Source organism: Lolium perenne, chromosome 7 (genome assembly GCF_019359855.2).
Source record: "Lolium perenne isolate Kyuss_39 chromosome 7, Kyuss_2.0, whole genome shotgun sequence".
Taxonomy (NCBI): domain Eukaryota; kingdom Viridiplantae; phylum Streptophyta; class Magnoliopsida; order Poales; family Poaceae; genus Lolium; species Lolium perenne.
In genome coordinates, this window is record NC_067250.2 from 193,646,948 (window position 1) to 193,674,497 (window position 27,550).

Sequence of the window (27,550 nt, forward strand, 5' to 3'; positions counted from 1 at the left end):
GGGGATCCTCCTGATCCCCTCAGGTCTCCAGCGGCACTGCCCTGGCACCGCCGGGGTGTAGGCTGGTCTTCCCGTCGTTCTGCGCCTCCCTAGATCGGTAGGGCTTTAGGAGTTGTGGGGAAAGCAGCGAGCTGATCGTAAAACTGGCTTAATCGATAGCAGCCAGGCTCCCCCCGCCCTTTTATATGGCGCAGGCGACAGGGGACCAAACCATCGAGTTGGTTTTGGTGCCCCCGATCAGGGCGCGTGAGATGCGAACGAGGTGGTCACGAACGTTGGTTCGTGGGCCTCCGCCTTAACGTTATTTGACTAGAATGTTTTTGTCAATGTTTATCTCTTAAACCTGACGTTATTTGACTAGAACGTTTTTGTCTCTTAAACCTGATAGGTCAACCAACATTCTCCCCCTTGATCGTTAGGTTTAACATCATTTGCCCATTCTCCATAGGAATAATAAACCAAAGTGAGGTGTTACAACAACCAATGAAATGCTATTGAACCTCAACACTTATGGCATACCAGCCTATCTTGAAATGGATAACATAATACTTATTGGGAGTCATTCTTATTATGGTCCCTTTATTCCAGAATCATAAGGCTTCCAGTAATCCCATGCCGGCAACATGCTCACGAAAAATTCTGGGTGGTAAGCCTTTCGTTAGCGGATCCGCAAGCATACGAGTCGTACTTATATGCTTAACCTTAGTTGTTTGATCCTGGATCCTATGCATCACAACATGATACTTAATGTCAATGTGTTTGGCAGCATCACTTGACTTGTTGTTATTCGCATAGAAAACTGCGGGTTCATTATCGTAGTACAATAGAAGTGGTTTTGAAATGCTGTCGACCACTTTAAGTCTGGGAATGAAATTCTTTAGCCATACAAATGCCCAAAGGGCCTCATAACATGCTATAAACTCTGCTTGCATCGTAGATGAAGCAACTATAGTTTGTTTGGAGCTTTTCCACGATATAGCTCCTCCGGCAAGTGTGAATATATAACCTGACGTGGATTTCTTACTATCCACACAACCGGCATGATCAGAATCTGAATAACCAACAACTTGTAGGTTATCAGACCTTCTGTACGTAAGCATGTACCCTTTTGTTTCTTGCATATAACGCAAGACTTTCTTTGCGGCCTTCCAGTGGTCTAGTCCTGGATTTGATTGGAATCTGCCAAGCATCCCGGTTATAAAAGCCAAATCAGGGCGTGTACAAACTTGTGCATACATGATGCTTCCGACAACTGAAGCATAAGGAACCGACTTCATCTGATCAGTTTCAATTTGGTTCCTCGGACATTGAAATGTCCCAAACTTATCGCCCTTGACTACTGGGGCAGGTGAGCCAGAGCACTTATGCATATTGAATTTCTTTAGTATTCGCTCAAAGTATGCCTTTTGTGATAGTCCCAACACACCTTTAGACCTATCTCGATGAATCTCAATGCCGAGGACATACGAAGCTTCACCGAGATCTTTCATATCAAAATTGGAAGACAGAAAATTCTTGGTCTCGTGCAGCATATCCTTATCACTGCAGGCCAATAATATGTCATCCACATACAGGACTAATATTGTGAACCTACTGCCCTTAAACTTAACATAAATGCGCTTGTCCTTAACATTTTCGGTAAAACCAAAAGTTCTAATAATCTTATCGAACTTGAGGTACCACTGCCTTGAAGCTTGCTTCAAGCCATAGATGGATTTCTTCAGACGACATGCTAAATGTTCCTTTCCTTCCACAACAAAACCTTCCGGCTGAGTCATGTACACGTCTTCATCAAGGTCGCCATTTAGAAATGCCGTCTTAACGTCCATTTGATGCAATTCTAGGTCGAAATGAGCTACCAGAGCCATGACGATCCTAAAGGAATCTTTAGATGACACAGGAGAGAAAGTCTCATTATAATCGATTCCTTCTCTCTGTGTGAAACCTTTTGCCACAAGTCTAGCTTTGAACCTTTCGATGTTCCCTTTGGGGTCGTACTTAGTTTTGTAGATCCATTTGCAACCTACTCTTTTGGCGTCATTAGGAACTTCTACTAGGTCCCAAACATCATTTGAGCTCATAGATTTCAACTCGTCTTCCATGGCGATTTGCCACTTAGACGAATTCAAACTCTTAATGGCCTCCTTGTATGAGGTTGGATCCTCCACCTTTCCTATATCATCTACATCCTCACTCATGTAGGTGATATAATCATCTGAGATGGCTTTTCTTCTTTCTCGATGTGATCTTCTCACAGGCGATGGTGGTGGAGGGGCATTATTATTATGAGGATCTTCTTCATTATCCGACTGGTGATTATCTTCACCTTCTGGATTTGCGTTATCATTAGTTTCAGGATCACCATCAGGTTGAGGACCAGAACTGTGAGGTTCGGTCTCAACATTAGAAGTGATTCTCCTCTGCATTGGTAGAACGACCTTTTGGATAATCGGGGATGGAGCACACACCCGCTTTTCCTCAAGATCGATCTTCCTTATTTCATTAACTTCATTATCCTCAAAAAATACCGCTTGCCGGGTCTCCACACGTACTTAGTGGTATGACCAGGGCAATAGAAACGATATCCCTTTCCCCTGTGCGGGTATCCGACGAAGAAACAACTAACCGTTTTTGGGTCTAACTTCTTAAGTTGTGGATTGAAAATTCTAGCTTCAGCAGGACAGCCCCACACACGTAAATAGTTCAAGCTCGGTTTCTTTCCCGTCCACATCTCGTGAGGTGTGTTCGGTGCTGACTTAGTGGGAGCAAGATTTAAAATATGTGCAGCCGTCTTCAATGCCTCCATCCATAGGCTTACCGGCAAACTTGCATGACTGAGCATGCTACGCACCATATCCAAAAGCGTGCGATTGCGGCGCTCAGCCACACCATTTTGTTGAGGTTCACCAGGCATTGAATAATGGGCAACAATTCCATTCGCAGCTAGGAACTTAGCAAAAGGTCCTGGAATTTGCCCATAAGGAGCGTGCCTACCGTAATACTCTCCCCCGCGATCAGATCGTACAACTTTAATTTTTGCATTCAGTTGGTTCTCAACTTCGGCTTTGAACACTTTAAATTTGTCCAAAGCTTCCGATCGATCACGTATAGGGTAAATATACCCATAACGGGAAAAGTCGTCTGTGAAGGTGATGAACGAATCAAAACCATCTATAGACTTAACATTAAGAGGTCCGCATATGTCAGTATGTATGAGTTCGAGGACACTCGTGGCTCTTACCGCTCCTTTCTTAATTGTTTTTGCATATTTACCTTTGATGCAATCAACACATTTGTCCGCATCAGAGAAGTCTGATGGGAGGAGTACATCATTTTTAATAAGTCTTTCCATTCCCCCCCTCGAAATGTGGCCTAAACGACAGTGCCACAATTTCGAAGAAGTGCTAGTACCCTTCCATTTATTCTCAACATTTGAAACATTACTCACATGCAAAACATAATCATTCATAGATAACATATATAGTTTGCCTCGTCTGACACCGAGGCCAACATCTTTATTACAATAATTTAAAACAAATTGTTTGTTACCAAACTTGCACTCAAACATGTTATCATCGAGACAAGAAACTGAAATCAAATTCCTACTTAAAGTAGGTACATAAAGAACATTATTTAAATGAAGGTGAAAGCCGGTGTGGAGCTCCAAGGTGAGTGACCCAACAGCTTCAACATCAACTTCAACTCCATTTGCAACTCTAAGTCGTCTTGCCCCGCTTGTTACGGTTTGGATCAAATTTAATCCCTGCATAGAATTAGCAACGTGAGCAGTTGCACCTGAATCAATCCACCATGATGTACAAGAGAAATCAGTATATAACATTTCATCAACAAAAGTGATTTCATCTGTACCTTTCTTCATCATCCACTTGAGGTATTTATGACAGTCCTTCCTGTAATGGCCTTCCTTCTTACAAAAGAAACACACATTATCAGTAGGCTCTGAAGACTGTCCATTATCCTTTTCCTTTCCTTTAAACTTTGGCATTTCCTTCTTGAAGGTTTTCTTTGGCGATTTTGAAGGGCCTGACCCGTCATGCTTTCTCTTTGAGGAGCCAACATGAAAAGCCTGATCCTTGTTCTGCCTCATCATTCTTTCTTCTTCCTGGACAATCCTAGGGGATATCTCAGCAAGTGTCCACTTCTCCTTCATGGAATTGTAGTTGATCTTGAACTGATCGAACTCTTCAGGGAGGGACTCCAAGATCATGATGATAAGGAGGTTGGCACTGAGCTCACACTTTAGGTGCTTCAGTTTATTTGAAGCATTTATCATTCTCAGTATGTGTCCCCTAACATCACCATCATTTTTATACTTGCCAAGTAGCTTGTGAAAAAGCTCATGAGCATAAACCTTTTCAGAGCCTTTGAATTGCTCCTCCAAGGCTTCCATAAATTCCTTAGCAGTATCTTTCTTGGGGAGAGCCCCAATAATCTCGGGTGAAATGGAAGAATTCATCACGAGCATTGCAACGTGATTGGATTTGTCCCACTTCTCCATCTTGGAGTCATAAGTTTTCTTTAGTTCATCATACCCCGTAGCACCAGCAACTGGCGCCACGGGCTTATCCTCCCTTAAGGCATAATCAAACTCGTTGAAATCCAAACATAGCTCAATGGAGTTCTTCCAACGAGGAAAGTTGTTGCCGGTCAACTGCTCGACAGCATCATAACGCATCGCAGCGGAAGCTGAAATTTGACATGGACATTCATTAGTAAAATTGCATGCATATAAAACAAACATGCCATAAATTTCTTATTCTATGTCAAACACCGTTGGGCAGAAATGACACGAATTAGAACAACATTAGGGAGTTGACTTGCAGAAATAATACAACGTTGGTCAGAATTATTTTGCAGCCATAACATTCTCAAAATAAACATCAACTTTAAATCATTTAAGGAACAACATATGTGATGCTTAATTTGATAATTCAACATTAAAACATATTAAATATTCTAGACAAGAAAATCTCATTGGTTCATTTCTTTCCAGAACAATAACATGTTTTCTGATCATATTTTATAGGCAATGATTTTTCTGTATACAATAGTGCAAAAAACATAAGGAATGACATTTAGAATGCACTAAAAAACACAGAAAATGGACAAAGAAAATCGACAGCCCAGAAAATTACTGGACTACCGACAACCTGGGCCGAAGCCCATCCTCAGATTTAGCCCGGCCCGGCTTCCCCTTCCCGCAGCAATCTTGACCGTCCGATCGATCGGACGGCCGAGATCCCCCGCGGCCAGAACAAAATGGCGGCCGAGCCCTAACCCTAAAACATTTCTCGCCTCCTCCCCCGATTAATCCGCGACAGAGAGACAGAGGCGAAGAAACCACCGTCCGGCGGCGCGGTCGCGCGAGGCGGCCCCGGCCCCGGCGGGCGCGAGGGCGCCAGAGGCCACGGCGAGCGTGCGAGGCGACCACGTCCCCGGCGGCCCGAGCGCGCGAGGCAGCCACGGCCCCGGCGGCCCGCGTTCCCCTTCCCTGCTTCATCCCGGTGCGGTGGCGGCGCTCGCCGGAGCAGCGTGCGACGGACCATGTCCGACGCGCTCCTCCGTCGAGCGTGGCTACTGGCGCTGTCTCCTTGAGGGCAGGCGAGGGGTGGTGCTGACCGGCGAGGACGGCAGCCGTTATGTGACGACAGGGGCAGGCGGCGCGCGGCCACCCGCGTCTGCGTCCATTCCGTGCCTCGCGACGCGTCTACCCGCACGCCCCTCCGTCGGGAGGAAACGGCGGCGCGGGATCTCTGCCCTCGTCGGAGCAGCGGCTGCTCCGACGGCCCCCGGAGGGATAGGCAGCGACCCGACGGCGTAAGGTGACACTCCAAATCTTGCAATTTCGTTTTCAGAAATTGGGGAACATAAATTAGGGTTCATACATCATCTAATCTGAGGCTTAAAAAAAATGATAGCATCATGAGATCGCTTGCAGATGGAATAATCTGAGAGCCTAAACATGAACATAAACTGCCTAAAAATATGATCTTTATACAAAAAAACGTGATCTTAGATCACTACTAGGGTTCTAGTGCTAGCAGTACTAGGCATCTGATACCATTGTTAGGCCTAAAAATGCACAAGATCGCAAAAGCAGCCACTAGAACACCTAGTTAACATAAGACATAGAGGGTTTAGGGATGCATTACGCATTGCAGGAGTTGCCATCGTCGCCTGCTCGTTGCAGGCGTGAAGCAGAGAGGTCGTTGATGATCTGGGGATCCTCCTGATCCCCTCAGGTCTCCAGCGGCACTGCTCTGGCACCGCCGGGGTGTAGGCTGGTCTTCCCGTCGTTCTGCGCCTCCCTAGATCGGTAGGGCTTTAGGAGTTGTGGGGAAAGCAGCGAGCTGATCGTAAAACTGGCTTAATCGATAGCAGCCAGGCTCCCCCCCTTTTATATGGCGCAGGCGACAGGGGACCAAACCATCGAGTTGGTTTTGGTGCCCCCGATCAGGGCGCGTGAGATGCGAACGAGATGGTCACGAACGTTGGTTCGTGGGCCTCCTCCTTAACGTTATTTGACTAGAACGTTTTTGTCAATGTTTATCTCTTAAACCTGATGTTATTTGACTAGAACGTTTTTGTCTCTTAAACCTGACAGGTCAACCAACAGGCCCATCAACTCATAGTGCAACCAGTCATTGTCTTGACCGCACTCATCTTTGATGATCATGTTATGCATGATGATACAAGCATTCGTGATCTACCAAGGGACCTCTTGATCCCAAAATCTAGCCGGTCCTCTAACAATAATAAATTGAGCTTGCAAAATCTTAAATGCCACTTGTGCATTGTGAAATTGAACTTTTTTCTTACCAGATGGTTTCACAACTAGCTTCACAAAATGGTTGCCACTTTGGGTAGATATCGTCGGCTAGCAAGTACACAAAGTTGTATGTGCGCCCATTGGCTTGAAACTGAACCGATGGAGTATCACCCAAAATTCTACTCATTAAGGGTGATCGTTGGACAACGTTGTTGTCGTTCTGGACAATCCGGAAAAATCATGCCAAATCCAAGTTTCATAGTCGGCCACAGCTTCAAGGATTATGGTGGAATCCTTTTTGTGGCCTTTGAACTATCCATGGCATGTGGCAAGACATTTCTTCCAACTCTAATGCATACAATCGATAGAACCAAGTATAACTGGAAATCCACGATTCTTGTTGAACTCAAGATACCTTGCCGTATCAGCTTGATTGGGTGCTCGAAAATGAATCTCGCCGAACACCTTCACCATTGCAATGGCAAAGTGCTTGACACACTTGATAGCTTGGCTCTCTCCTATCGCCAAATGGTCATAAACTAGATCAGCTGGTATCCCGTATGGCAACATACACAAAGTAGTGGTGACTTTTTGCTCCATACTATGCCCTAGTTCTCCGGTGATATTCCTCCATTGTTCAAAGAACTTGTCGTACTTCTTGAGCTCCTCTGCAATTTCAACAAACGAACTACTAAATCTAATTCAAAAAAAGCCGACCATACCTTCAAACACCTTGCGGGCGCTCCGGATGCAGGGAGGTCGCGGTGGCGATTTGGCGATTCAGGCGCCTGGATGCGCGCCTTGTCGTTTTTTCCGCGTCGAACTCGCCTGGTAGGCATCGTGAATCCGCCGGAAAAGAAAGGGGTGGATGCTTCGGCAGCGACGGAGCGCGGAAGTTTCAGAGCGGCAGTTGGACTTCGCACGCTCGCCTTTTCTTTACCGCGTGTGGTGCCGCATGAGTCAAATATCCAGCGCTCTAGGCTGGAATTTCGCGCACTGTGAAAAAGTTAGCGCTCCGTGCGTCTGTTGGAACGAATTATTTCGACACTGGCGCGCTAAACTGGCAGTTTTTACCGCGCAGACAACAATTCGAGCATTTGTTGGAGATGCTCTAACCTTTGATGCTCTAACCTTTGGCGTCGCCGGAATGGATGGAGTATGCCAAAATTCCACTTAGCATTACTCAGCGCATTTTGTCCATATATCTGGCAAACCTAGTATAGCCCAAAAATAATGATATGTATATTGTTTCATGGACCTTATAGGATTTAGATCAATATCATGTTTCACACTACAGTAAACATAGATGAAATTGAGAAAGATATGTCTGCATAAAAAAATTCATCCAAAAATGTGTCTTATTAAATCCTTAGGTAAAAGATTCTAAGAAATTTTGTGAATCAAACGACCATAGGACAAAAAAAAAATGTTATGCACCGCTCCGACATGCTCCATGGAATGTGCTCGTGCGACCATACACGCAGACAAAGGCATACAAGTTGGAAAGGCGAAGTAAATGCCTCTACACGGGACGGAGGGGGTACTAGGGCAGTCGTTTCTTCAGGCAAAAAGATTCAAGCGAGAGGGCTGCTATGCCTCTACAGAACGTACGATTTGCATACGACGTGAACCATCCAGCTATCCCTACATGTGACGGAAGCAAAGGCTGGATTCTTCATCGCAGAGGCATCGGACACAAAGCGTCTTAAGCAGAGTACACCCTTGCAGAAGGAGAGCTTTACTATCGATTCAGATATATTTAGCACAACTTAATGTACACCATGCTCTCAGTCTCATAGACTACAACTGAACGGTTTAATACACAATTCAAGATATGTTTCGGACAGCCTCAAGGTTTCATAATCACAACCAGGTGTGGAAATGTCATTGTTGTGGTTCCTGTCTCCGGCAGCTTTATTTTCAGTTTATTTAGACGCTGAACAAAGGCCACAGAATTCCAAACGAACTCTCGATGTTGATGCTGGTGCTGAAAAGACTGCACTGTTGCTTTCGCCTAGTTCTGAGCTGCTGCCATGTTGCGGATGACATAGGGGAGGATGCCTCCATGGTTGTAGTATGCCAACTCCACCTGCAAGCGCAACCAAGAATGTTACAATCCAGCAGCAAGGTTCCAAACTAAAGCATTACATGACTGTATGACCGATATCGAGATTGACCAAGTTTCTAATATATATGTACCTCTGTGTCAAATCGAAGCTTGCAGGTGAAAGATTTTCCATTGTCGGTCGTGATGGTCACGTCCTGGCCAGGACGGATCTCGCTGACATCAGTAGGAAGGTTAACAGTGAACCGCTCGTGTCCAGTAAGGCCGAGTGAATCAGCATCTTCCCCAGCTTTGAAGCAGAGTGGGATGATTCCCATACCCACCAAGTTGCTTCGGTGGATCCGCTCAAAGCTCTTGGAAATCACTGCTTTCACACCCTGAAAATAGGACATACTTGATGCTATTGTTTCATGAATAAAAGGACTGGAACAAGTCATTATATCTGCAACTTACGAGAAGCATCGGTCCCTTCGCTGCCCAATCACGTGAGCTGCCACTCCCATACTCAGCGCCAGCAAGAATAATAGTATCATGACCTTCTGACTTATATTTCTGCATTATGGCAACAGACAAAACTGAGGATATATAGATGCAATATTAATAACAAGGAGACAGGTATCACATTATCCACAGAACATACCGTGGCCGCATCGAAAACAGAAAGCTTCTCCCCAGTAGGAACATGGATGGTCTTGGGCCCAACCTCTCCATTCAAGAACTTGTTCACGATCCTGATGTTTGCAAATGTTCCTCTTGCCATTATTTCATCATTACCGCGCCGGCTACCATAGGAATTGAAGTCCTTCCGGTCCACGCCACGCTCAAGTAAATACTTGGCAGCAGGGCTGTCTTTGTGTATGCTGCCTGCGGGTGAAATATGATCTGTGGTAATGCTGTCCCCAAAGTTCAGTAAGCAGTAAGCATCCTTCACTGCATGTGGGCCAGGTGGGGACATGGTCATGTCCTTGAAATACGGGGGCTCGTGAATGTAAGTAGAGTTTGGATCCCAGGAGTAGAGCGATGCTTCTGGAACAGGAAGCTGATTCCACATTGGGTTGCCTTTCGTGATAGCATTATATGTGCTTTTAAACATATCAGGCAACACGCTGGATTGGACAACCTGTTGAATATCATTTAAGTTATAATTGTTACTTACAAAATAATTAATTGTAGATAGAACATCTGTAATGTTGTGGCATGATAGATATCAGTCCTGGTTGTAGAGAAGGATGAAAGGCATTACTGAAGTTACAGTACAGTTTATACCTCGGCTATTTCTTCAGTTGTGGGCCATATATCCCTGAAGTAAACTTCCTTGCCATCCTTCCCTATTCCAATGGGTTCCTTCTCAAAATCAATGTCAACCTGAAAAATAGACGTTGTAATGTGCAATACAGCAGACAAAAAATGCGGCATTTGACATTACAAGCCGTTTGATGAAAGTTATGTGAGCATCAAAGGGGGGAAATGTCCTGGACTTACAGTGCCAGCAAGTGCATATGCAACAACCAGAGGTGGTGAAGCAAGGTAATTAGCCCGAGTCAAAGGGTGCACACGACCCTCAAAGTTCCGGTTGCCTGACAACACAGCAGAAGCAACAATATCTACGCAAAAAACAAATGATGAATCAATCATACAAAGTCGTTGAAGCTTTGACGCATGCTTTGGCATGTGTTCAAGAAAAGTCGTTGCAACTAAATATATCCAACATGCTTATAACCTAGGCATACCATTTTCTGTGATGGCAGCTGATACAGATTCATCAAGGTCACCAGAATTGCCAATGCAAGTGGTACATCCATATCCAACAAGATGGAATCCTTGCTTGTTGAAGTATTCTTGAAGGCCACTGCATGATGAAAATCACCATATTAGCATGCCACCTCATATGACAGTAAAATTAGTGAATGGCAACAAGATACCTCTTTAGCAAGTATTTCGTGACAACCCCAGATCCAGGGGCAAGGCTGGTCTTTACCCATGGTTTCACCTGAAGAGAAGTATTACTCCACAGTTAACAGAAAGCACAGAGAAAACAGGAATATAACAATATATCTGAGGACTTTGGGGAAGAAAAAACCTCAAGACCCAATTCACAGGCTTTCTTTGCGACAAGGGCAGCACCAAGCATAACACTGGGATTTGATGTGTTTGTGCAACTAGTTATTGCTGCTATAACAACACTGCCGTGCTTCAGTTCAGCAGTTTGTCCATGAAAGTCAAATTTCACAACCTTATCCTGTTGTTCCTTCGGCACCGCAAAACCCTGACATTTATTGTGTATCACGAGCAATGTCAGATACAACACAACATATTGCAATGCAAAGACATATAAACAACAGCGTACCTTGAAACCAACTTTGTTGTCCAGGCAAGCATGCCAATCTGATTTCATTTCCTTTAAAGTGACCCGGTCATGAGGCCTACAAGGTTGAAATCAAACAGCACTTCAAACTCATAATGCACAAACCAATTAACGGAAAATTTCTTCAACGATTAAACCAATACTCATACCTCTTGGGCCCAGAAATGCAAGGTTCCACCTCGTTAAGGTCCAGCTCGAGATATGAAGAGTAAACTCTTTCTATTTGAGGCTGTCATCATGAATGCAAATATGTCTACATTGTGATAAAAAAAATAACAAATAACTGAAATCCAAGAAACATAACCAAAAAAAAGCTTACCTCATTATAGTCCACAAACATATTATTAGCTCGTAGATATGCTTCGATCATTGACACCTGAATCAATTCCAGATACGGTTAACATAATGCTGCAGGTAGAACTTACATATACCAATATGCAAATGAAAATAAGTACTTCAAACTATAACACAATGAAGAAGAAACACCGGCAATGGTGGCAGTATGGAAAAAATGGCAAGGATGATTGCACTATATGTCCGTTACAAAAACTTGGGAGCAGGGTGAAATAATTGCAGTTTGGCAAGAATGGCAACAGGGCTGTCACAATTATGGAAAATTAGGAGCTACTGCTGTACTGTATGTCCACCACCTCAATTGCCCTAGCATGGGCAACCTTCCTCATCCCTAGAAATAGCCCTAGCATGCTGCAATATACTTGATTACTCGCTACAATGAACTGCCAGGAATACTTCTTAGATATAGTTAATAATATTTCATGCATAAACAAAAAATTGCACATGGAACACACTGAACTCGTATCACTGCATAGCTTCCATTGTGGTGATGGTGGAGCGGAGGTAGGCATGAATCAACATTGGGATAAAATAATACCCATCAAAGCCCCAGTCAGGAAAACATGGGGATTTATTGCTACAATCATGGTTTTAAAGGCGCCAAGGCGTCCCAAGGCGATGGGGGGGCGCCTGGACGCATAGGCGCCTAAGGCGCGTTGCAAGGCGACGCCTCTGTTGAAGTTGAAGCTGGAAGTTGAAGCCTTCGTTTCCTGTCGACGTCGCCTTCGTTTCCTGTCCAAGACGTCGTCCCCTTTCAGCCCAAAAGCCCCTTTCAGCCCAAAAAGCCCAACTAACTATCTAAAGCCTAACCCTAGCGATCCCAGGAACAGCGCACACGAGCACGTCGTCCTCCACTGTTAGCGCCGCCGGCTCTCCTGGCTCTCCCGTCGCTGACCGCCGCCTCTCCCGTCGCAGCGACCGCCGCCTCTCCCGTCTCCATGGGGCAAGGAGGAGGAGGAGGAGGCCGGGCGGAGAGGCAGCCACAAGCTTGGCCGGAGCTGGGGAGGCCGCGTGAGAGGAGCTCCCTCCTCTCTCTCTTCTCTCCCAATCGATTCCCCTGGCATGTTCCCCTCTCTCTCTTCCCTCTCTTTCCCCATCCCTGGCCCCCAATTTCCCTCCCATGACCGCCAATTTCAGTTTTCCCTCCCGCCATCGCAGTTTCCCGCTCGACCTGACCGAGGCGTCCAGAAGCGAGGAAGGCGGAGATTTTTGCGCCTAGGCGACGCCTCTGGACGCCTCAGAGACGCCTCTGGACGCCTTGGACAGGAAACGAAGGCGACGTCGACGCCTTGACCTCCTGGAGCGCTCTGACGCTTAAGCGTCGCTTAGGCGACGCCTAGGCGACGCCTTTAAAACCATGGCTACAATCAAGCATCAGCAATGCTATGGAGAGCTGTAATGAACTGTTTTGTAAACACTGAACACCTATTTTACACTATTTATTTTATCTATCAAAGAGTACTCGCTAAGTGATGGAACGGGTAAAAAAGTTCGCTGATCGTGGAACCTACAGTTTCATCGCTTCGCCCTGTCAATTTGAGATAATCTAATGTCACATGGTCTACAGGGAAGAAGCCCATGGTAGCTCCATATTCTGGCGACATGTTTGCGATTGTGGCCCTGTCAGCCAAAGACAGTTTGCCCATACCTTCACCTGAATAAAACAAACGGAAAGAAAACAACAGCAATAAGATTTTTTTTAAACATGTCAAGACAATAAATATCATGTGTAGTTTAACATGAATAATTACCGTGGAATTCAACAAACTTGCCAACAACACCATGCTTCCTTAGCATTTGGGTAACAGTAAGAACAAGGTCGGTGGCAGTAACACCATTCCTCAACTTTCCAGTCAACTTGAACCCAACCACACCAGGCAAAACCATGCTCATCGGCTGTATAAGGAAATAACATATGGGTCAATGGAGGTACATAAAAAGTGCCCAAATAAGTCAGCATTTCTGAGACCAAGTCTGAATAAATAGGGGATTTGGCTTCAGAGACCACCATATCCTAGAGGATGGATTGGCTCATCATGGGATAATCCCATGTGTTTCGTTGGGATGCACTGATCTTATGCTTATGAGGGAAGGCATAGTTTAACCAACCCAATCATTCCTCAAACATGCGGAAAGAACAAGTGGGCTAGGTTATTTTGTTCACTGATCATCCAATTCCTCAAACCGAACAACCCACGAATTCCAATTCCAAGTGAACTCATCGTGCCAAAAGGATATAACAGCCAATAAGTTGCTTCACAAAAGGTTCAAAAGTCACCAGATTATAGCGATGTAGACTATTTTAAGGAAAGGCCACTACGATTTAGGTATGAGAAAAGGGTGTTGGGACATAGTTGTGTTGCAAATAGATGATCATTACTCATCAGTTAATTTTCCCTCTCGTCAACGAGATCTTATAAATATTGTTGAAGTTGGTAGAGCTCCACTGCAGATTTACCTGCCCAAGCATTGTAGCCTCTGCTTCAATACCACCAACTCCCCAACCAGCAACACCTAGACCATCAATCATAGTGGTGTGTGAATCAGTGCCAACCACGCTGTCAGGGTACATAATGCCATTTGTGTTGAAAACAACTCTGCCAAGATACTCAAGATTGACCTGAAATATGCATACAAATAGAAAATGAAGATAAAGACTTTATTCAGTTATAAGAGATATTGGCAATAAAAAAATATTTGATCCAAAGCATTTACCTGGTGAACAATGCCAGAACCAGGGGGTACAACAAGCATATTCTGGAAAGCAGTTGAGCCCCATTTAAGGAAACCAAATCTTTCTTTGTTGCGGGAAAATTCTAGCTCCATGTTGGATTGCAATGCATTGGTCGACCTTGCTACATCTACCTGAACTGAGTGGTCAATAACAAGATCCACTGGAACCTACACACCGAATGAATAGATATATATCAAAAAAATACAGTTTGAAATGGGCTACTCAAATGTTTTTTTCTGTGAAAACCAAAGGTTGGTCAGAACAAACTGATTGAGCTTTTCAGATAACATGAAGATGAGATGTACCAATGGATTGATCTTGTTGGCATCACTGCCCAACTTGGCCAACGCATCACGCATAGCTGCAAGATCTACAACTGCTGGGACTCCAGTGAAGTCCTAGAGAGTAGCACCAATCGTAAGCAAAAGACAGATCGAAACAGGGAGATTTGTGTCATGTTACAGTTCAAACCTGAAGAAGAACTCGTGCTGGCTTGAAAGGTATCTCAGCAAGCTTCGGAGATGTGTTCTCCCAGTCAATGATTTTCTCGACATCATTCTTTGTGACTTGGAAGTCATCACAGTTACGGATAGCTGACTCCAGAAGAATACGGATAGAATAGGGCAGCTTATCTGACACAACGAAGAAGAAAATGCTTGTCAGTCGGATAACAACATTAACAAATCTATTATGCCTGCAACTGCTTAAAATAGACACAATATAGATTAAAGGGGCCACAGCAATTGAGATGTTAATCATACTATCATGCATAGCATAGCCATAAGTCAAATACTAATGATGAAATATAGGGTGTCAAGTGGGATCCCACCTAAATCCCACTTGTAGTTCATTTAGGTTTTTCTAGTGTAAATTTTGAAAAAAAAAATTGTACTAAGGAAAGACAAAATGAACTATAAGTGGAACTTAGGTGGGATCCCACTTGACACCTTACTGAAATATAGCTTTCTCAAAAAAGTTTGAATGTTGCAAAAAAAAGAGGGGGGGGGGGGGGGGGGGGGGGGACGAGACAAATCCTTTTCAAATACAGCAATTCTACCAGCTTGTCAGAAGGAAGTGATAGAATGCAAAGTTGACGTACACAGTTAGCATGTGTTATTGTTTTCATTAAGCCTAGGATGATGCAAAAAAAAAGACTCCGCAGACACAACTGACCAGCCAAATAAGAGTGTAAACTGTGATTTAGAAAGTGAAGGGAGAAAACACAAATAATTCAAAAAACAAGCCGAGCAATTACCGATCCTTGGATCATTTAGTGCAGGAAGGCTGTAGAACTTCCCATATTCGCCGCCCCCAGGCTTAGGGAGGCTGGTCAAAATACTCTTGAAGGCATGCTCAGTAGCTGCATGCAAAGACAAGATGAATAATTAGCATAAATGAAGGGTAATGCTCTAGCAAAACAGTGCTACTTGGTCGTTACAAAAAAACAGAGGGATGACATCAATTGGTAAAGTAGAATTTCCATTTTCAATGCATAGGCCACTTCATAATGAAAGGGGGGGTTATTAAAAAGTGGCTTCCAAGTCAACTGGGTAGGTCCTCAAGTTGGTGTCGCATTTATGATTAGTAGCATTTTGTGAACTCTAACATATCCAAGAAGACCAGGCCTAAGATTCATGTAGCAGTGTAGCAGGTATAATATACAATGCATAGGATAATAAATAAAATAAAATAAATCCTGAACAGCTCAACTTACTCCAACTAATACACTAAACTCAGAAGGGTCCTTTGTTTCAATAACTACATTAAAATAGCAATTCAAAATCTGCAGCTTAAACTACTATACTATATCTTCCAGATGAAATGGTGGAGAGAACCAGTGTAGTAGTGAGCATTGGTAGGACGACTATTCACAGCACCAAACCACAAACGATCGATCTGGGGCAGAGCTCTGCATCGAGGTCATTTTAAGCTGACGGCCAAACAGGAGGAGCACTTGAAGCAAATCACAGCAGCGCATATACGTCTCGAATAAAGCGCTGGAACTAGAATCTATTCCCACTAACAGATAAACCCTTTGCCCCGGAGGACACGAGCGAATCCAGCGCGCCTTTTCCCACTAAAGTGGCGCTCCAGCACGAGCTCGCCTTGAATCCGTTCGAATCTGCGGGCCGATGCTAACGGCAGCGGAACCGATCCACTCAGCAGCACGGATCAGTGGCGTCGCGAGACCAGTTTAAATCTATTTTTTAGCACGTAATAAATCGCGATCCCAGCTTGCCGATCGACAGCACCGAATCTATTATTTCAAATCTGTGAGCAGCCTCCTCCGCTTCGAGTATCCACGTAAGCGGTGCGTGTGCCGCGTGCGCGTGGGAGAGACGCCGCTAGACGGCACCGGCGTGGGCGTGGCAACCGATGCGTCGTAGTAGCGCCGTGAGCAGTGTCCACTGGAACTAAAGGCGGGCGGGCGGACGGGCGGCGAGACGCACCTGAGGCGGCCATCCTGCGGTGGACCCGCTCGACGGCAGGCGCGACGGCGGCCCCGATCTGGGCGCGGACGGCGGAGGAGGGGGAGCGTCCGGCGAAGGCGGCGCAGGGGCGCGCGAGCGCGAGACACCTGGAGGCGACGAGGCGCGACGCAGGCGAGGAGGAGGAGGCGGTGCGGGGGGAGGCGGAGAGGGATCTGAGCAGGAGGCGGGCGGAGCAGGCGGCTTTATACATGGACTCGACTCGGGGGCCGGGCGCGGAGCGAGGAGGCGGAGAGGGTTGGTGGCTGGGGCGAGGCGCCGCGACGGGGTTCGGACTTCGGAGATGGGAGCGAGCGACGTGACCCTGGGTTTGGGTCTGGGTCTGGGGTTAACCGTGGTTAGGTTTGGGGTGCGTGGCGGCCACGGGGTCACGGGGTGCTCGGTGGCTGGCGTGCGGGCCCGGTCACGTGTAACTTGGCCTGCGGGGTCGCCTGGGCCCGGCCTCCACGACCCGGAAAGGCCAGGTGCCGTCTGGAGTTTCGAGCAGTGGCGATGGATTTTTAGATGGAGATTAATGGTCACGATGTGGTTTAAGTGGAGATGGGGGATGACTACGAGCGTGTCAGCGCAACGACATTCCTGAATCCTGAACCCGAGCTGACGGGCCTGATAAGAGTTCCTTGATAGTAAAACAGGGCACCCACCAAACTTTTAGGCCACCAAACCAAAACACATTCTACTGTTGATGATGTATATTTCAGGGCACCGCTGCCACGCTGGTTGATGTAAAATAGGGCATCACACACGTACCAAATATAGTTTTCTTCCAGTAACTTTGCAAAGCTCTTACCACAAGCATGCGAACAAAAAATATATAGGGGATGGAGGTTTAGAAGGGAAAAAAAATAGAGAGCAGCTAACCACCCTGAGATAATGATAGAATGATGTTCGGTGAAGTCAGCGGAAAAGAGCATCCTTTTCCTTGGTGATCCGGCTGGAGGGATTGCCGGCGTGGTGGCGGTTCTTGGATTTCTCGAATGCGAGGATGAAGATCTTCCGGAGGTCAGTTTGCTTTGATATGGCTGGAGAGATGAGTTCCGAAAAGCTTCGCTGGCGAATGGAACAGTGCATCTTTTGTCTGCAGTTTGCTGGATCGGGTGGTATTCGGTCGCGGGCACCCATGTTTTTCTTCCAACCGTTTGGTTCCGAAGGGAGCGGCGCGAAGCTCTATTCTGTGTTGACATCAAGTGACTTTTTTCTCCATGGTAAAGTTAGAAGAAGAAATATCATGAAGGGTGGATTGGTGGACTGGCTAAAGGAGGTTCGAGTCTTCGTGATGCTGATTGATCTGCTTGGTGTTCCGGGCTCTGCAGCAGTGGTAGGCATGTGGGGGTGGCAACACAGAGGAAGTTCAGAGTCTTACCTCTCAGGGTGAAAACCCAAGGTCTGGCATTAACTGGTTGTGCCTAGCAATGTTCTTATTGAAGGCATTGTTTTGAGAGTGGGGACTATCTTCAGGGTGAAAACCTCAGATCTTTGGTCGAGCGATGATGGCGATGATGCACTGTTTTCTTCTTGGAGGCGTCGCTTTGAAGAGTCTGTACTTCAGATGTTGTCACGGTGGTGGTTGTATTGTTGTTGCTAGGTCTAGAAGGCTGTAGCGGGACTTTTATTTCTTAGTTTTCTTTACTTTTTTTTTAGTTGTGTGCATCCGTACTGCTATTAGGATGGGGCGTTGTTGCAGAGGCTGAATGTAATTGGTATCTTCTGATATTAATATGTTTCCTCTATCTAAAATAAATCTCAAGAAAAAATCTATATATATGAATTACATTCAGCACAAAATTACCAGGGAAATTACTATGGTCATTGGTCACGACGTGAAGCACCGTTCCGTCACGTAACCGACCGGTGTACAGGGAGATAAGCCGATGGTGCGTACGTGATACGGCCAGGCCGTTACCTAGCTAGCGCCTGCTCTTCCATCCATCATTGGAGAAAAGAAATTTCTTGCGCACGCTCTCGGGGGAGAAGCGTGAGACGGAACCAACAAAGCTAGGCTTTGTCGCCGGCCGCGGCCGGAGCCGTGCAGGTCGCTCCTTCCGCGCGCGCGTGCAAACGGAACGGCCTTCGTCCGTCGTCGTCATTATCCTCAACGGAGCCAGCCGCGTACGTGTCCACGTGGGCTAGATATAGATGTGGGCGCTCAACGGAAAGAGATCGAGATTGGCAAAGCGTGTGACCTGGGCGCGCGCGGCTTGTTGCTTTGCGCCACCTTGTGTTGTGCCGTGGGATTCACGATGCAAGTGGACAGGCCGCCGGCCCCGTCCGTCCTGTCCGCTCCATCCGCCAAGATTAGTTGTGCAATTAGCGACGTCCGCGTCCGCTAATTCTGCCGGCCGTCGTTTCCGGCGGACATCCGCCAACATCCGTGGAGAAGAGCGGAGCTGCAGTTAAGCGCGTGTGCGTTGCAGGTTACAGTCCATCGATACGATCAGTTTCCATTGTTTTATCCAGAATCTCACATGCTCATCAAGCAGATTGAGCAGTACAGACAGCACACAACAAAGGCCTACATTATACCATCACCACAAACAAAATGGTTCTCAGTTGGATTGCCAGACCTCCATCAAGCGATCAATATCAAAGTCTGGGAGCTAAGCTGAACAAGCTTAGTACACATAAAATCAGGCCAGCAGAATCCGACGCGGTTCTGGACGATACTCCGCACATTCAGTTACTGAATGCTGTCGGAAGACGATGGTTAACACTAGATACGATCACTGGCTAACGCCGAGCCACTTGGACAACACGTATCTGCATGCTTACATAACCGAGCTGAACATAACCTCTCTCTCAAGTTTCTGTTCAGCATCCACAAAACTAAACAAACAAAAAAGAAATAACATGTTCATCATGTAGCACAGATTGCAAATGCAGAGGACAGCTTTCATCCAGGTCAACATCATAGAAAGAGGACATGTTTTCCATGTAGCTCAAGAAGAGTTCAACCATCTTCACCGAGACTTTTCAGATACGCCTCAAGAAGAGTTTAACCATCTTCACTGAGACTTCTGAGATGCACCTGTAAAAAGAATGTAAAATGTAAGCCATCCCATTGCCTTTAGGTTCTTACGCCAACATCAACTGTTCAGATCGCCATTTACTGAACATTATCACCAAGTCAGGATACTACAGTACTCAATAAAGCCTTCGAGGCAGGAAAGACTTCATTGCAATGTTTGCACTGACCTTCCGCAAGTTTTCCATCTTCATATATAGGAATGAATTCTTTCCAGATACGGGACTTCAGTTTCCGTGGTCGAAACCGGCTGGAGTTAGCCTTAGCACGAGGAAGATTTGGAGATGGGAAATGTACAGTAACGTTTGGTACTGAAGGTGATTCTGATTTCCTCTGTTGTGCTTGAGGGGATATTCCCTTCCTTAGCGACGCCACTCTTGCAAACCTGCCTATTGAAGATCTCAACAATTTTGCTTGAGGTGATCTCATCATTTTCTTATTTACTTTCTTTAAGTTACTAGTTCTCTCCAAATTCTCATCAGGTCTCTTCCTTTTCAACCTCTTCCTATTCTTCTCATCTCTCCTCTCTTCCTTTGTTCTTGTTGCATTGTTGGTCGGCAAAGGGGTATCTTCTTTAGATTGAAAAATGCGCTCACCAATCTCAACCTTGTGGCAAGGACAACTAAAAGTTGCTCCTGGATAGATCATTTCTCCTTCCTTGAGGTAATATTCATCAATGAAACTTTCATCAATGTCGTAGAGGAGGAGGCGGTTCACTTCGGCGTCGAGGAGAACTGAGCCCTTGTATATGCGTCGAAGATGATGTTTGCGTAAGCGAACGGAGTAGGAGGCATGCCATTCCGAGGCAACCTCTTCCTCTGCAACATCCATCAGATGGAGTTTTTCCTTGTTGAGCTCCTCTCTCATGTCTTGCTTTGGCTCCTCTGCTACAACAGGCAACTGGGTCTTGTGGGAACTACCCAACTGCTTCTCTTTCTTGACTTGCACAAGTTCACTTCTCTTGTCCTTGTTTTTCCTCAACGGCAGCTTTTTCGAGGCAGTCTCTCCCTCTGCAACACCCTCGCTTGCTGGCTCCTCTCGCACGTCTTCCTTTGCAATAGTGAGCTGACGGATTTGTTCCTTGTCGAGCATTGCACTGACACCCGCGTTTGCTGGCTCCTCTATGTGAACAGGCAACTGGGTCAGGTGAGAACTACCCAACTGCTGCTCTTTCTTGACTTGCACAAGTTCACTTCTTTTGTCGTTGTTTTTGTCCTACATACAGAATGGAAAAACTGAATGAGTATATGAGGTTACAGATTGATACTTTTCAGATTGATGTTCAGTGCTTAGCCTGAACATCATCACCTTCTACGGCTATACAGAGAGTTTCTACAACTAAAAAGTCTGAACTCTAGTGTGGCATACAGAGATATGATTATGTGGAAACACCTTCTCTTGTTAGAAAAAAAGAAGCGAAAAATCCCCAGATATTATCATGGCAAGATCCTAGATTACAAGATATCTTCAGGAAGATAGGGGCTGCCAAAATAAAATGTATACTAATTGGGAAGACACTGGATAACAGTATTTGCAGACATAATTGATGAGCATGGTATGGGTGCATGGTATCATGCAGTATGGTTTGAAACTGTGTATTCACTTGAAGGTTATAATAAAGTAACTGCAATTTATTGTCAATAAGCACACAATTGAGCATGGATTGTGTACAAATATATAATCAATGATTTATCCAGTATCGGATATACAGAAGATTTAGATATAATGTGAGTTAGTAACTTGGCAAAACCTCAGGCTAATTGAGCTTCAGTGCACTACCCCAGGGAAAGGCTAAAAAATGTTTTGCAGAGAGCCCGGAAGAAGATGAATGGCCTAAAATACGTACTCAAGGAGCTTATCATGGAAACTGCAGATTGATCGAGTTTAAATGCTGTACACAAGTACATACCTAAGGCGAAACCACTAGGGTGCCACATCACAAACAGGTCTATGGCTCCATCTTACAAAGGGTATAGGAGGATGGTGCCAGAATGCATATATGGTTCCTTTTCGTAGAGTTACAAGTTGAAATCTTTCAAGACAGTTATCTTATCAAGTTACCATCTGGGCAACTCACTCCAACTGGGATTACATCAGAAAGGCCCTAGATCAGAGCTCTCAGAACAGAACCAGCTTTGCACGATCCCAAAAAGAAACTAGCAACAAATCCCCCAAAGTCCAAAGATTGATTGAATCTCGCACTATCCTGATGTACGTATATTGTAATCTAACGCGTGCGTAAAATAATACGCCAGCAATCAGAGTTGTAGACAAAAATCAAACACTGTAAGTATGACTGTAATTTGTCCCAAGTGTCTCCACGAGTTCACAGTTTTACAGACAAGACCGTAACAACCCAAAATAGCGCAAGCGTCAAAGAAGTGGTACTAGCTAGCAGTACTGTCGATTTTGACCATAGACAGGATTGGAGAGCAGCTAACATGGACGGGCGAATAGTATTGCGTTGACCACTACTACTCACCTCTTCCTCTGAAGGATTCTTGTGCACCTCCATGTCTGCTAGATTCGGTCCCTCCTCCACCGGATTCTTGCCCTCCACCACCTCCGCGCCCATCTCTCCAGAGGCGGCGACGGCAAGGGAGCCGGGGCCCGGGGGCGCAGAAGGATACGGGCAGGCAATGGGCGGAGCTAGGTGCAGGGAGGCGGCGAGCTAGGTGCAGGGAGGCGGCGAGCTAGGCAGAGACGAGCAAGCAGGCGCCGGCCCGACGGCGGCGACCAGCGTGGCGGCGGGCCCTATCTACTCTGCTTCTACGAGCGATGGACGGCCTGGCGGGATGGACGGCCTGGCGGGCCAAGTAGACGCAGTCCATAAGCCCGCCTCGCTTACATGGCCCAGCCGCTCCGCCGTTTTGGCCTTTTTAGCGGCGCGGACGAAGCGGACAAGCGGACGTCCGCCTCCACCTGCATCGTGACGTGGGAATGTGCGAGATCCTTCCGTTCGGCTCCGGCACCACCAGTTCATCACCACCAGTACGTCTCTTCGTAAGGCCCCGTTTATATAGACCTAAGAAGAAGAAAACGTACAAATTTTGTTTGCCATCCATCTCACTGATTTTGTAGTGCAAAATGCACATTTCAACACCATATAATCTTATCTAATTTTGTTACTATTTCGAAACCTTATGTAGTGCAAAAATAAAGTAGTTCGCATTGAAATTTTACAAGTTTGTAGTGTACATCATTGGCTATCTCCAGAATCTTGTTTCAGATTTTTTTTTCCAACTTTAGAACATGAATTTTAGATTGTCCACGTCCCCGTTTTAGAGCCGTCGACTTTAAGTTCGGATTGCTTCAATTCAATGCAACCTGTGCCAATCTTTAGAGTTTGTGGGCCTTCATCACCGTGGTCATTAGATCCGAGATCCCGGTCTGTTCTCGTTCAATTTGTTGGGCCGTTGGGGTGCAAGGCCCAAACATCCAAGTACGCCACCTCTGGTCAGCAAGGCCCATAAGGCCATTGATCTCCGATCGGAAAATTGAAACAAGACTAAACGTTGGGAACTTTTCCAATCACTGCTTGATAATAAGGGTAAACGAAATGCAGTGTGGGCATCTTGGAAAATTATGACGCAACCTAAGTTCATGCAAGGCCTTGCTTTTCAAGATATCAACTTGTTTAATCTAGCTTTGCTAACAGTGCAAGAGCCAACATTGTTGAGTGCAGGAACCGGTCCATGTACTTTCATCTCATGCTGATTTGTTGTGTGCAGATTTTTCTTTCTTTCAAAATGGGGAGCTAGCCCCAGCCTAGATGCGCACGGCCATTTCATTTTATTTCAAAGTACGAGATGTTCAAAGTTTACATCCAAGGAGGCAAGGATCACATAAGGTTGAGTGCAGAATTGGGTTTAGTTACAAACAACGGGCAATGAATGTTGATGCTCATGACCTAGCTAGAGCTGTCGTTTCTCTTAAAAAAGGGTGCTATGTTTGGTTGTTGGGTACGCATCCCGATCAGGTATCATTCCAGGCAGGATTATTATGTTTCTTCCTCTAGCAACGAGAGTTCCACGTTCATGGCGGGTAGTCTCTGATAGATTGCGGAATATGATTGTATTGATATGCGGTAATTGGTGATTACATTGAGCCTCTTGGGCTGTTTATATAATAGAGAAGACTTGGAGGGTAACAAGCCTAGTAGAGATAGATCTACGTTACAATCATAAACTACCTAATATAACTAAACATAATTACTCTATAACACACACCCCCCCCCCCCCCCGCAGTGTCAATATCGGGCGCCACAATGTTGAGACTGGAGAGTATGTCGACGGAGGACGTAGGATGGAGTCCTTTGGTAAAAAATTATGCAAATTGTGCACTTGTTGGGACATGCAGAACACGAACTTCTCCAAGAGCAACCTTTTCCCGAACAAAGTGAATGTCGATCTCGATGTGCTTGGTACGGCGATGTTGCACATGATTAGAGGCCATATAGACGTCTGAAATGTTGTCGCAGTAGACAATAGTGGCGTGCTCGACGGGGCGCTGGAGTTCCACAAGTAGTTGGCGAATCCAAACTGCTTGAGCAACAGCATGCGCAACCGCCCTGTATTCCGCTTCAGCCGAAGACCGAGATACCGTAACCTGCCTTTTCGATGATCAAGAAACAAGATTATCACCCAAATAAACACAAAAGCAGGATGTGGATCGTCGAGTGTCTGGACATCCTGCCCAGTCTGCATTAGAAAAAACTGTCGAGCTTGTTGGGGAAGATGAGTTAAGTAATAGGTCATGATCAAGAGTTCCTTTTAAGTAGCGAAGAATCTTTTTGACATGAGAAAGATGAGGTAAACGAGGATCATGCATATAGAGACATGCTTGCTGAATAGAATAAGAGATGTTGGGTCGAGTGAGAGTAGCATATTGTAACGCACCAGTGAGACTACGATATAAGGTTGGATCTGGAACATGATCACCGTCAGCCGAGAGTTTAATGCCAACATCAGCTGGTGTACGACAGGGTTGACAGTCAATCATACCAGATCGGTTTAAGAGATCAATAATATATTATCGTTGAGAAAGAAAAAGAGTAGAAGATGTTCTAGTGGCAGTGATACCAAGAAAATGATGAAGTGATCCTAAATCAGTCGTAGAAAATTCTTTGTTAAGAAGAGTGATGATATGTTTAAGAATAGAATCAGATGAAGCTGTAATAACAATATCATTTACGTATAAAAAAATATATGCCGTGTGAGAGGAAGATTGTAAAATAAAGAGAGATGTGTCAGATTTAGAAGGGATAAAACCAATAGTTTGAATGAATGTAGCAAATCGTTAAAACCAGGCACGAGGAGCTTGTTTAAGACCATAGAGGGATTTCTTGAGAAGACAGACAAGATTTTGATTAGAGGAATCTTCAAATCCAGATGGTTGTTGACAATAAATGGTTTCATTGAGAGTACCATTAAGAAAGGCATTTTTAACATCAAGTTGGTGAATAGGCCAAGACGAAGAAACTGCAAGACTGAGGATGATGCGAATAGTGCTTGGCTTGACAATAGGGGAGAATGTTTCATCAAAATCAATTCCTTGTTGTTGAGAAAAACCTCTGCAAACCCAATGAGCCTTGTAGCGAGCCAAAAACCCATGTATTATTTTGAATAAAAGCATCAAATTCATCTTTCATGACCGAGTGCCATAATGGATCAAGAAGAGCACGTTTGTAGGAGCTTGGGATAGGTGAGATAGATGGAGTAGCTGAGAGATTGAGAAAACGTCGGGGGATATGAAAACCCTTTTTACCACGAGTACACATGACATGATCATTGGTAGGGATAGGTATGGGAACGGCATTAGGAGGAAGTGGATTAGGTGCTGAAGAACAAGATGTGGTGGATGCGGGAGAGACTGAGTTAGAGGACGTGCTGACAGGAGAGTCTGTCGTGGCAGGAGAAGGTGACGCGGCGGGGTGCCGCGGGCTCTCGGCAGGAGGTGGTGCTGCCGCGGCAGGGGGCTCGGCTGCCGCGGTTGGAGTTTCGGTAGGCACTAAAAGATGACCCGCCATGGGGGTAGGTGACGGTGAAATAGAGTTAGGGATCGGCGGAGACTGAACAATTGAAAAGGGAAAAGTATTTTCATCGAAGGTGACATGACAGGATATAAGAACACGACCAGAGGAAGGATCAAAACATCGCGATCCTTTGTGATCATCGGATGGACCTAAGTATATGCATGGCACAAAATCTTGAAGCTAGTTTATGGGCAGCGGTAGAGGAGATGTTAGGAAAATATAGACAACCAAAAACACACAAATCAGAATAATTGGGGTGAGATAGAAAGATAGATTGAAAGGGAGAACAAAGAGAACATGTTTTAGTTGGTCGTATGTTTAAAAGATATGTGGCTGTCCGTAGAGCCTCTGCCCAAAAACGTGGTGGAAGAGATGATTGGATTAGTTGGGTGTGTAAGATATCGTTGATAGAACGAAGAGAACGTTCAGCCTTGCCGTTTTGAGGAGATATGTATGGGCAGGAAAACGAAAGAGGATGCCTTGGGAGAGAAAGAAATTTCGATTTTGGTTATTATCAAATTCTTTTCCATTGTCACATTGTATGAAACGAATTGGGAGACCAATGTGAGTTAGAACATATTGCCTAAAATTAATGAAAAGTTTGTGAACATCAGATTTGGCACGAAGAGGGAATGTCCAAACATAGTGAGAGTAATCATCTAAAATAACAAGATAATATTTGAACCCTGAAACACTTGGAACGGGAGAGGTCCATAAATCACAATGTAATAATTCAAACGGAAAAGTACTAGATGTAGTTGATGTGCCAAAAGGTAATCTAATATGTTTGCCGCATTGACATGCATTACAAATAGAGGGATCATGAGAAGAACTAGAACTAGGGATGCTAAACTCTTGTAGCATGGATGACATAGTAGTTTTATTGGGGTGACCGAGATGACGATGCCATAGGTCAATGGAGGCAATCATGGCTTCATGTGTGGAGGTCGGTGCGCCATGGAGAGGATAGAGATCACCCGAACTATTGTAACGAGCGAGGACCGCCCCCGTTTTCAGATCCTTCACAGATAAACCAAAAGGATCAAATTCTATGGAAACATTATTGTCAATGGTGAATTGACGAACATAAATCAGATTTTTAATTAATGATGGAGCAACTAAAATATTTCGAATGATAAAATTTGGTACATTTTTAAAATTTGTGTTTGGATTAATGATATAAGAGTGACTGGTGCATGAGATTGGAATAGAGGATCCATCGCCAATGGTGATGGTAGAAAATGGAGAAGAGGAACAAGCTGATAGAAAATCCATGTTTGAAGACATATGCGAGGAAGCACCAGAATCAGAAATCCAATCCGTACCTTCATGGTTGTTGAGTGTGAAATTGTTCATGGCAGCGAGGAAGGCGGCTTGGTCCCAGCTTGGTGGAGCAGTTGACGGAGCGGGAGACGCGGGCATGTACTAAAGAGCCGGAGGAGCGTGGTACATGTGGGGCAGCGACGTCGGCGGAGCCATGTATTGCTGCGGTGAGAGCATGTAAGTCGGTGAAGCCTGGTCGGTGTAGACCTGCTGTGGAGGACAAGGTGCGAGAGGCCCGGGTGCGTCGATGGAGGGGCGGAGCCCAGGACTCCAGTGCCCGGTGTAAGCTAGTGGGGCGCCGTACGGAGAGGGGGCCGACCAGGGCATCGGCCAGGTCTGAACGAGACCCGTCCATGGGTCATGCTGTGGCGGCC

At 45.5% G+C, this 27,550-nt stretch overlaps 2 protein-coding genes across 2 annotated transcripts; both read right to left on the reverse strand.

Annotated features, from left to right (window-relative positions):
• Positions 1–8,512: 8,512 nt before the first annotated feature.
• LOC127314620 (putative aconitate hydratase, cytoplasmic) lies at positions 8,513–17,042 on the reverse strand. The gene is made up of 20 exons (XM_051345124.2): positions 16,759–17,042; positions 15,564–15,668; positions 14,780–14,940; positions 14,614–14,706; positions 14,290–14,475; positions 14,033–14,194; positions 13,326–13,470; positions 13,086–13,228; positions 11,540–11,596; positions 11,370–11,449; positions 11,203–11,278; positions 10,936–11,121; positions 10,778–10,845; positions 10,586–10,704; positions 10,338–10,459; positions 10,122–10,220; positions 9,496–9,975; positions 9,309–9,407; positions 8,990–9,232; positions 8,513–8,879 (listed from the first exon to the last, which is right to left on the reverse strand). The coding sequence occupies exons 1-20, from the start codon at positions 16,988–16,990 to the stop codon at positions 8,805–8,807; spliced, it is 2,931 nt and encodes a 976-aa protein (XP_051201084.1). The 5' UTR covers positions 16,991–17,042; the 3' UTR covers positions 8,513–8,804.
• A 2,272-nt stretch (positions 17,043–19,314) lies between these two features.
• LOC127314621 (uncharacterized) lies at positions 19,315–22,633 on the reverse strand. The gene is made up of 3 exons (XM_051345125.2): positions 22,302–22,633; positions 19,990–21,034; positions 19,315–19,822 (listed from the first exon to the last, which is right to left on the reverse strand). Exons 1-3 carry the CDS (start codon positions 22,392–22,394, stop codon positions 19,800–19,802), a joined length of 1,161 nt encoding a protein of 386 aa, XP_051201085.2. The 5' UTR covers positions 22,395–22,633; the 3' UTR covers positions 19,315–19,799.
• Between the last annotated feature and the right edge of the window lie 4,917 nt (positions 22,634–27,550).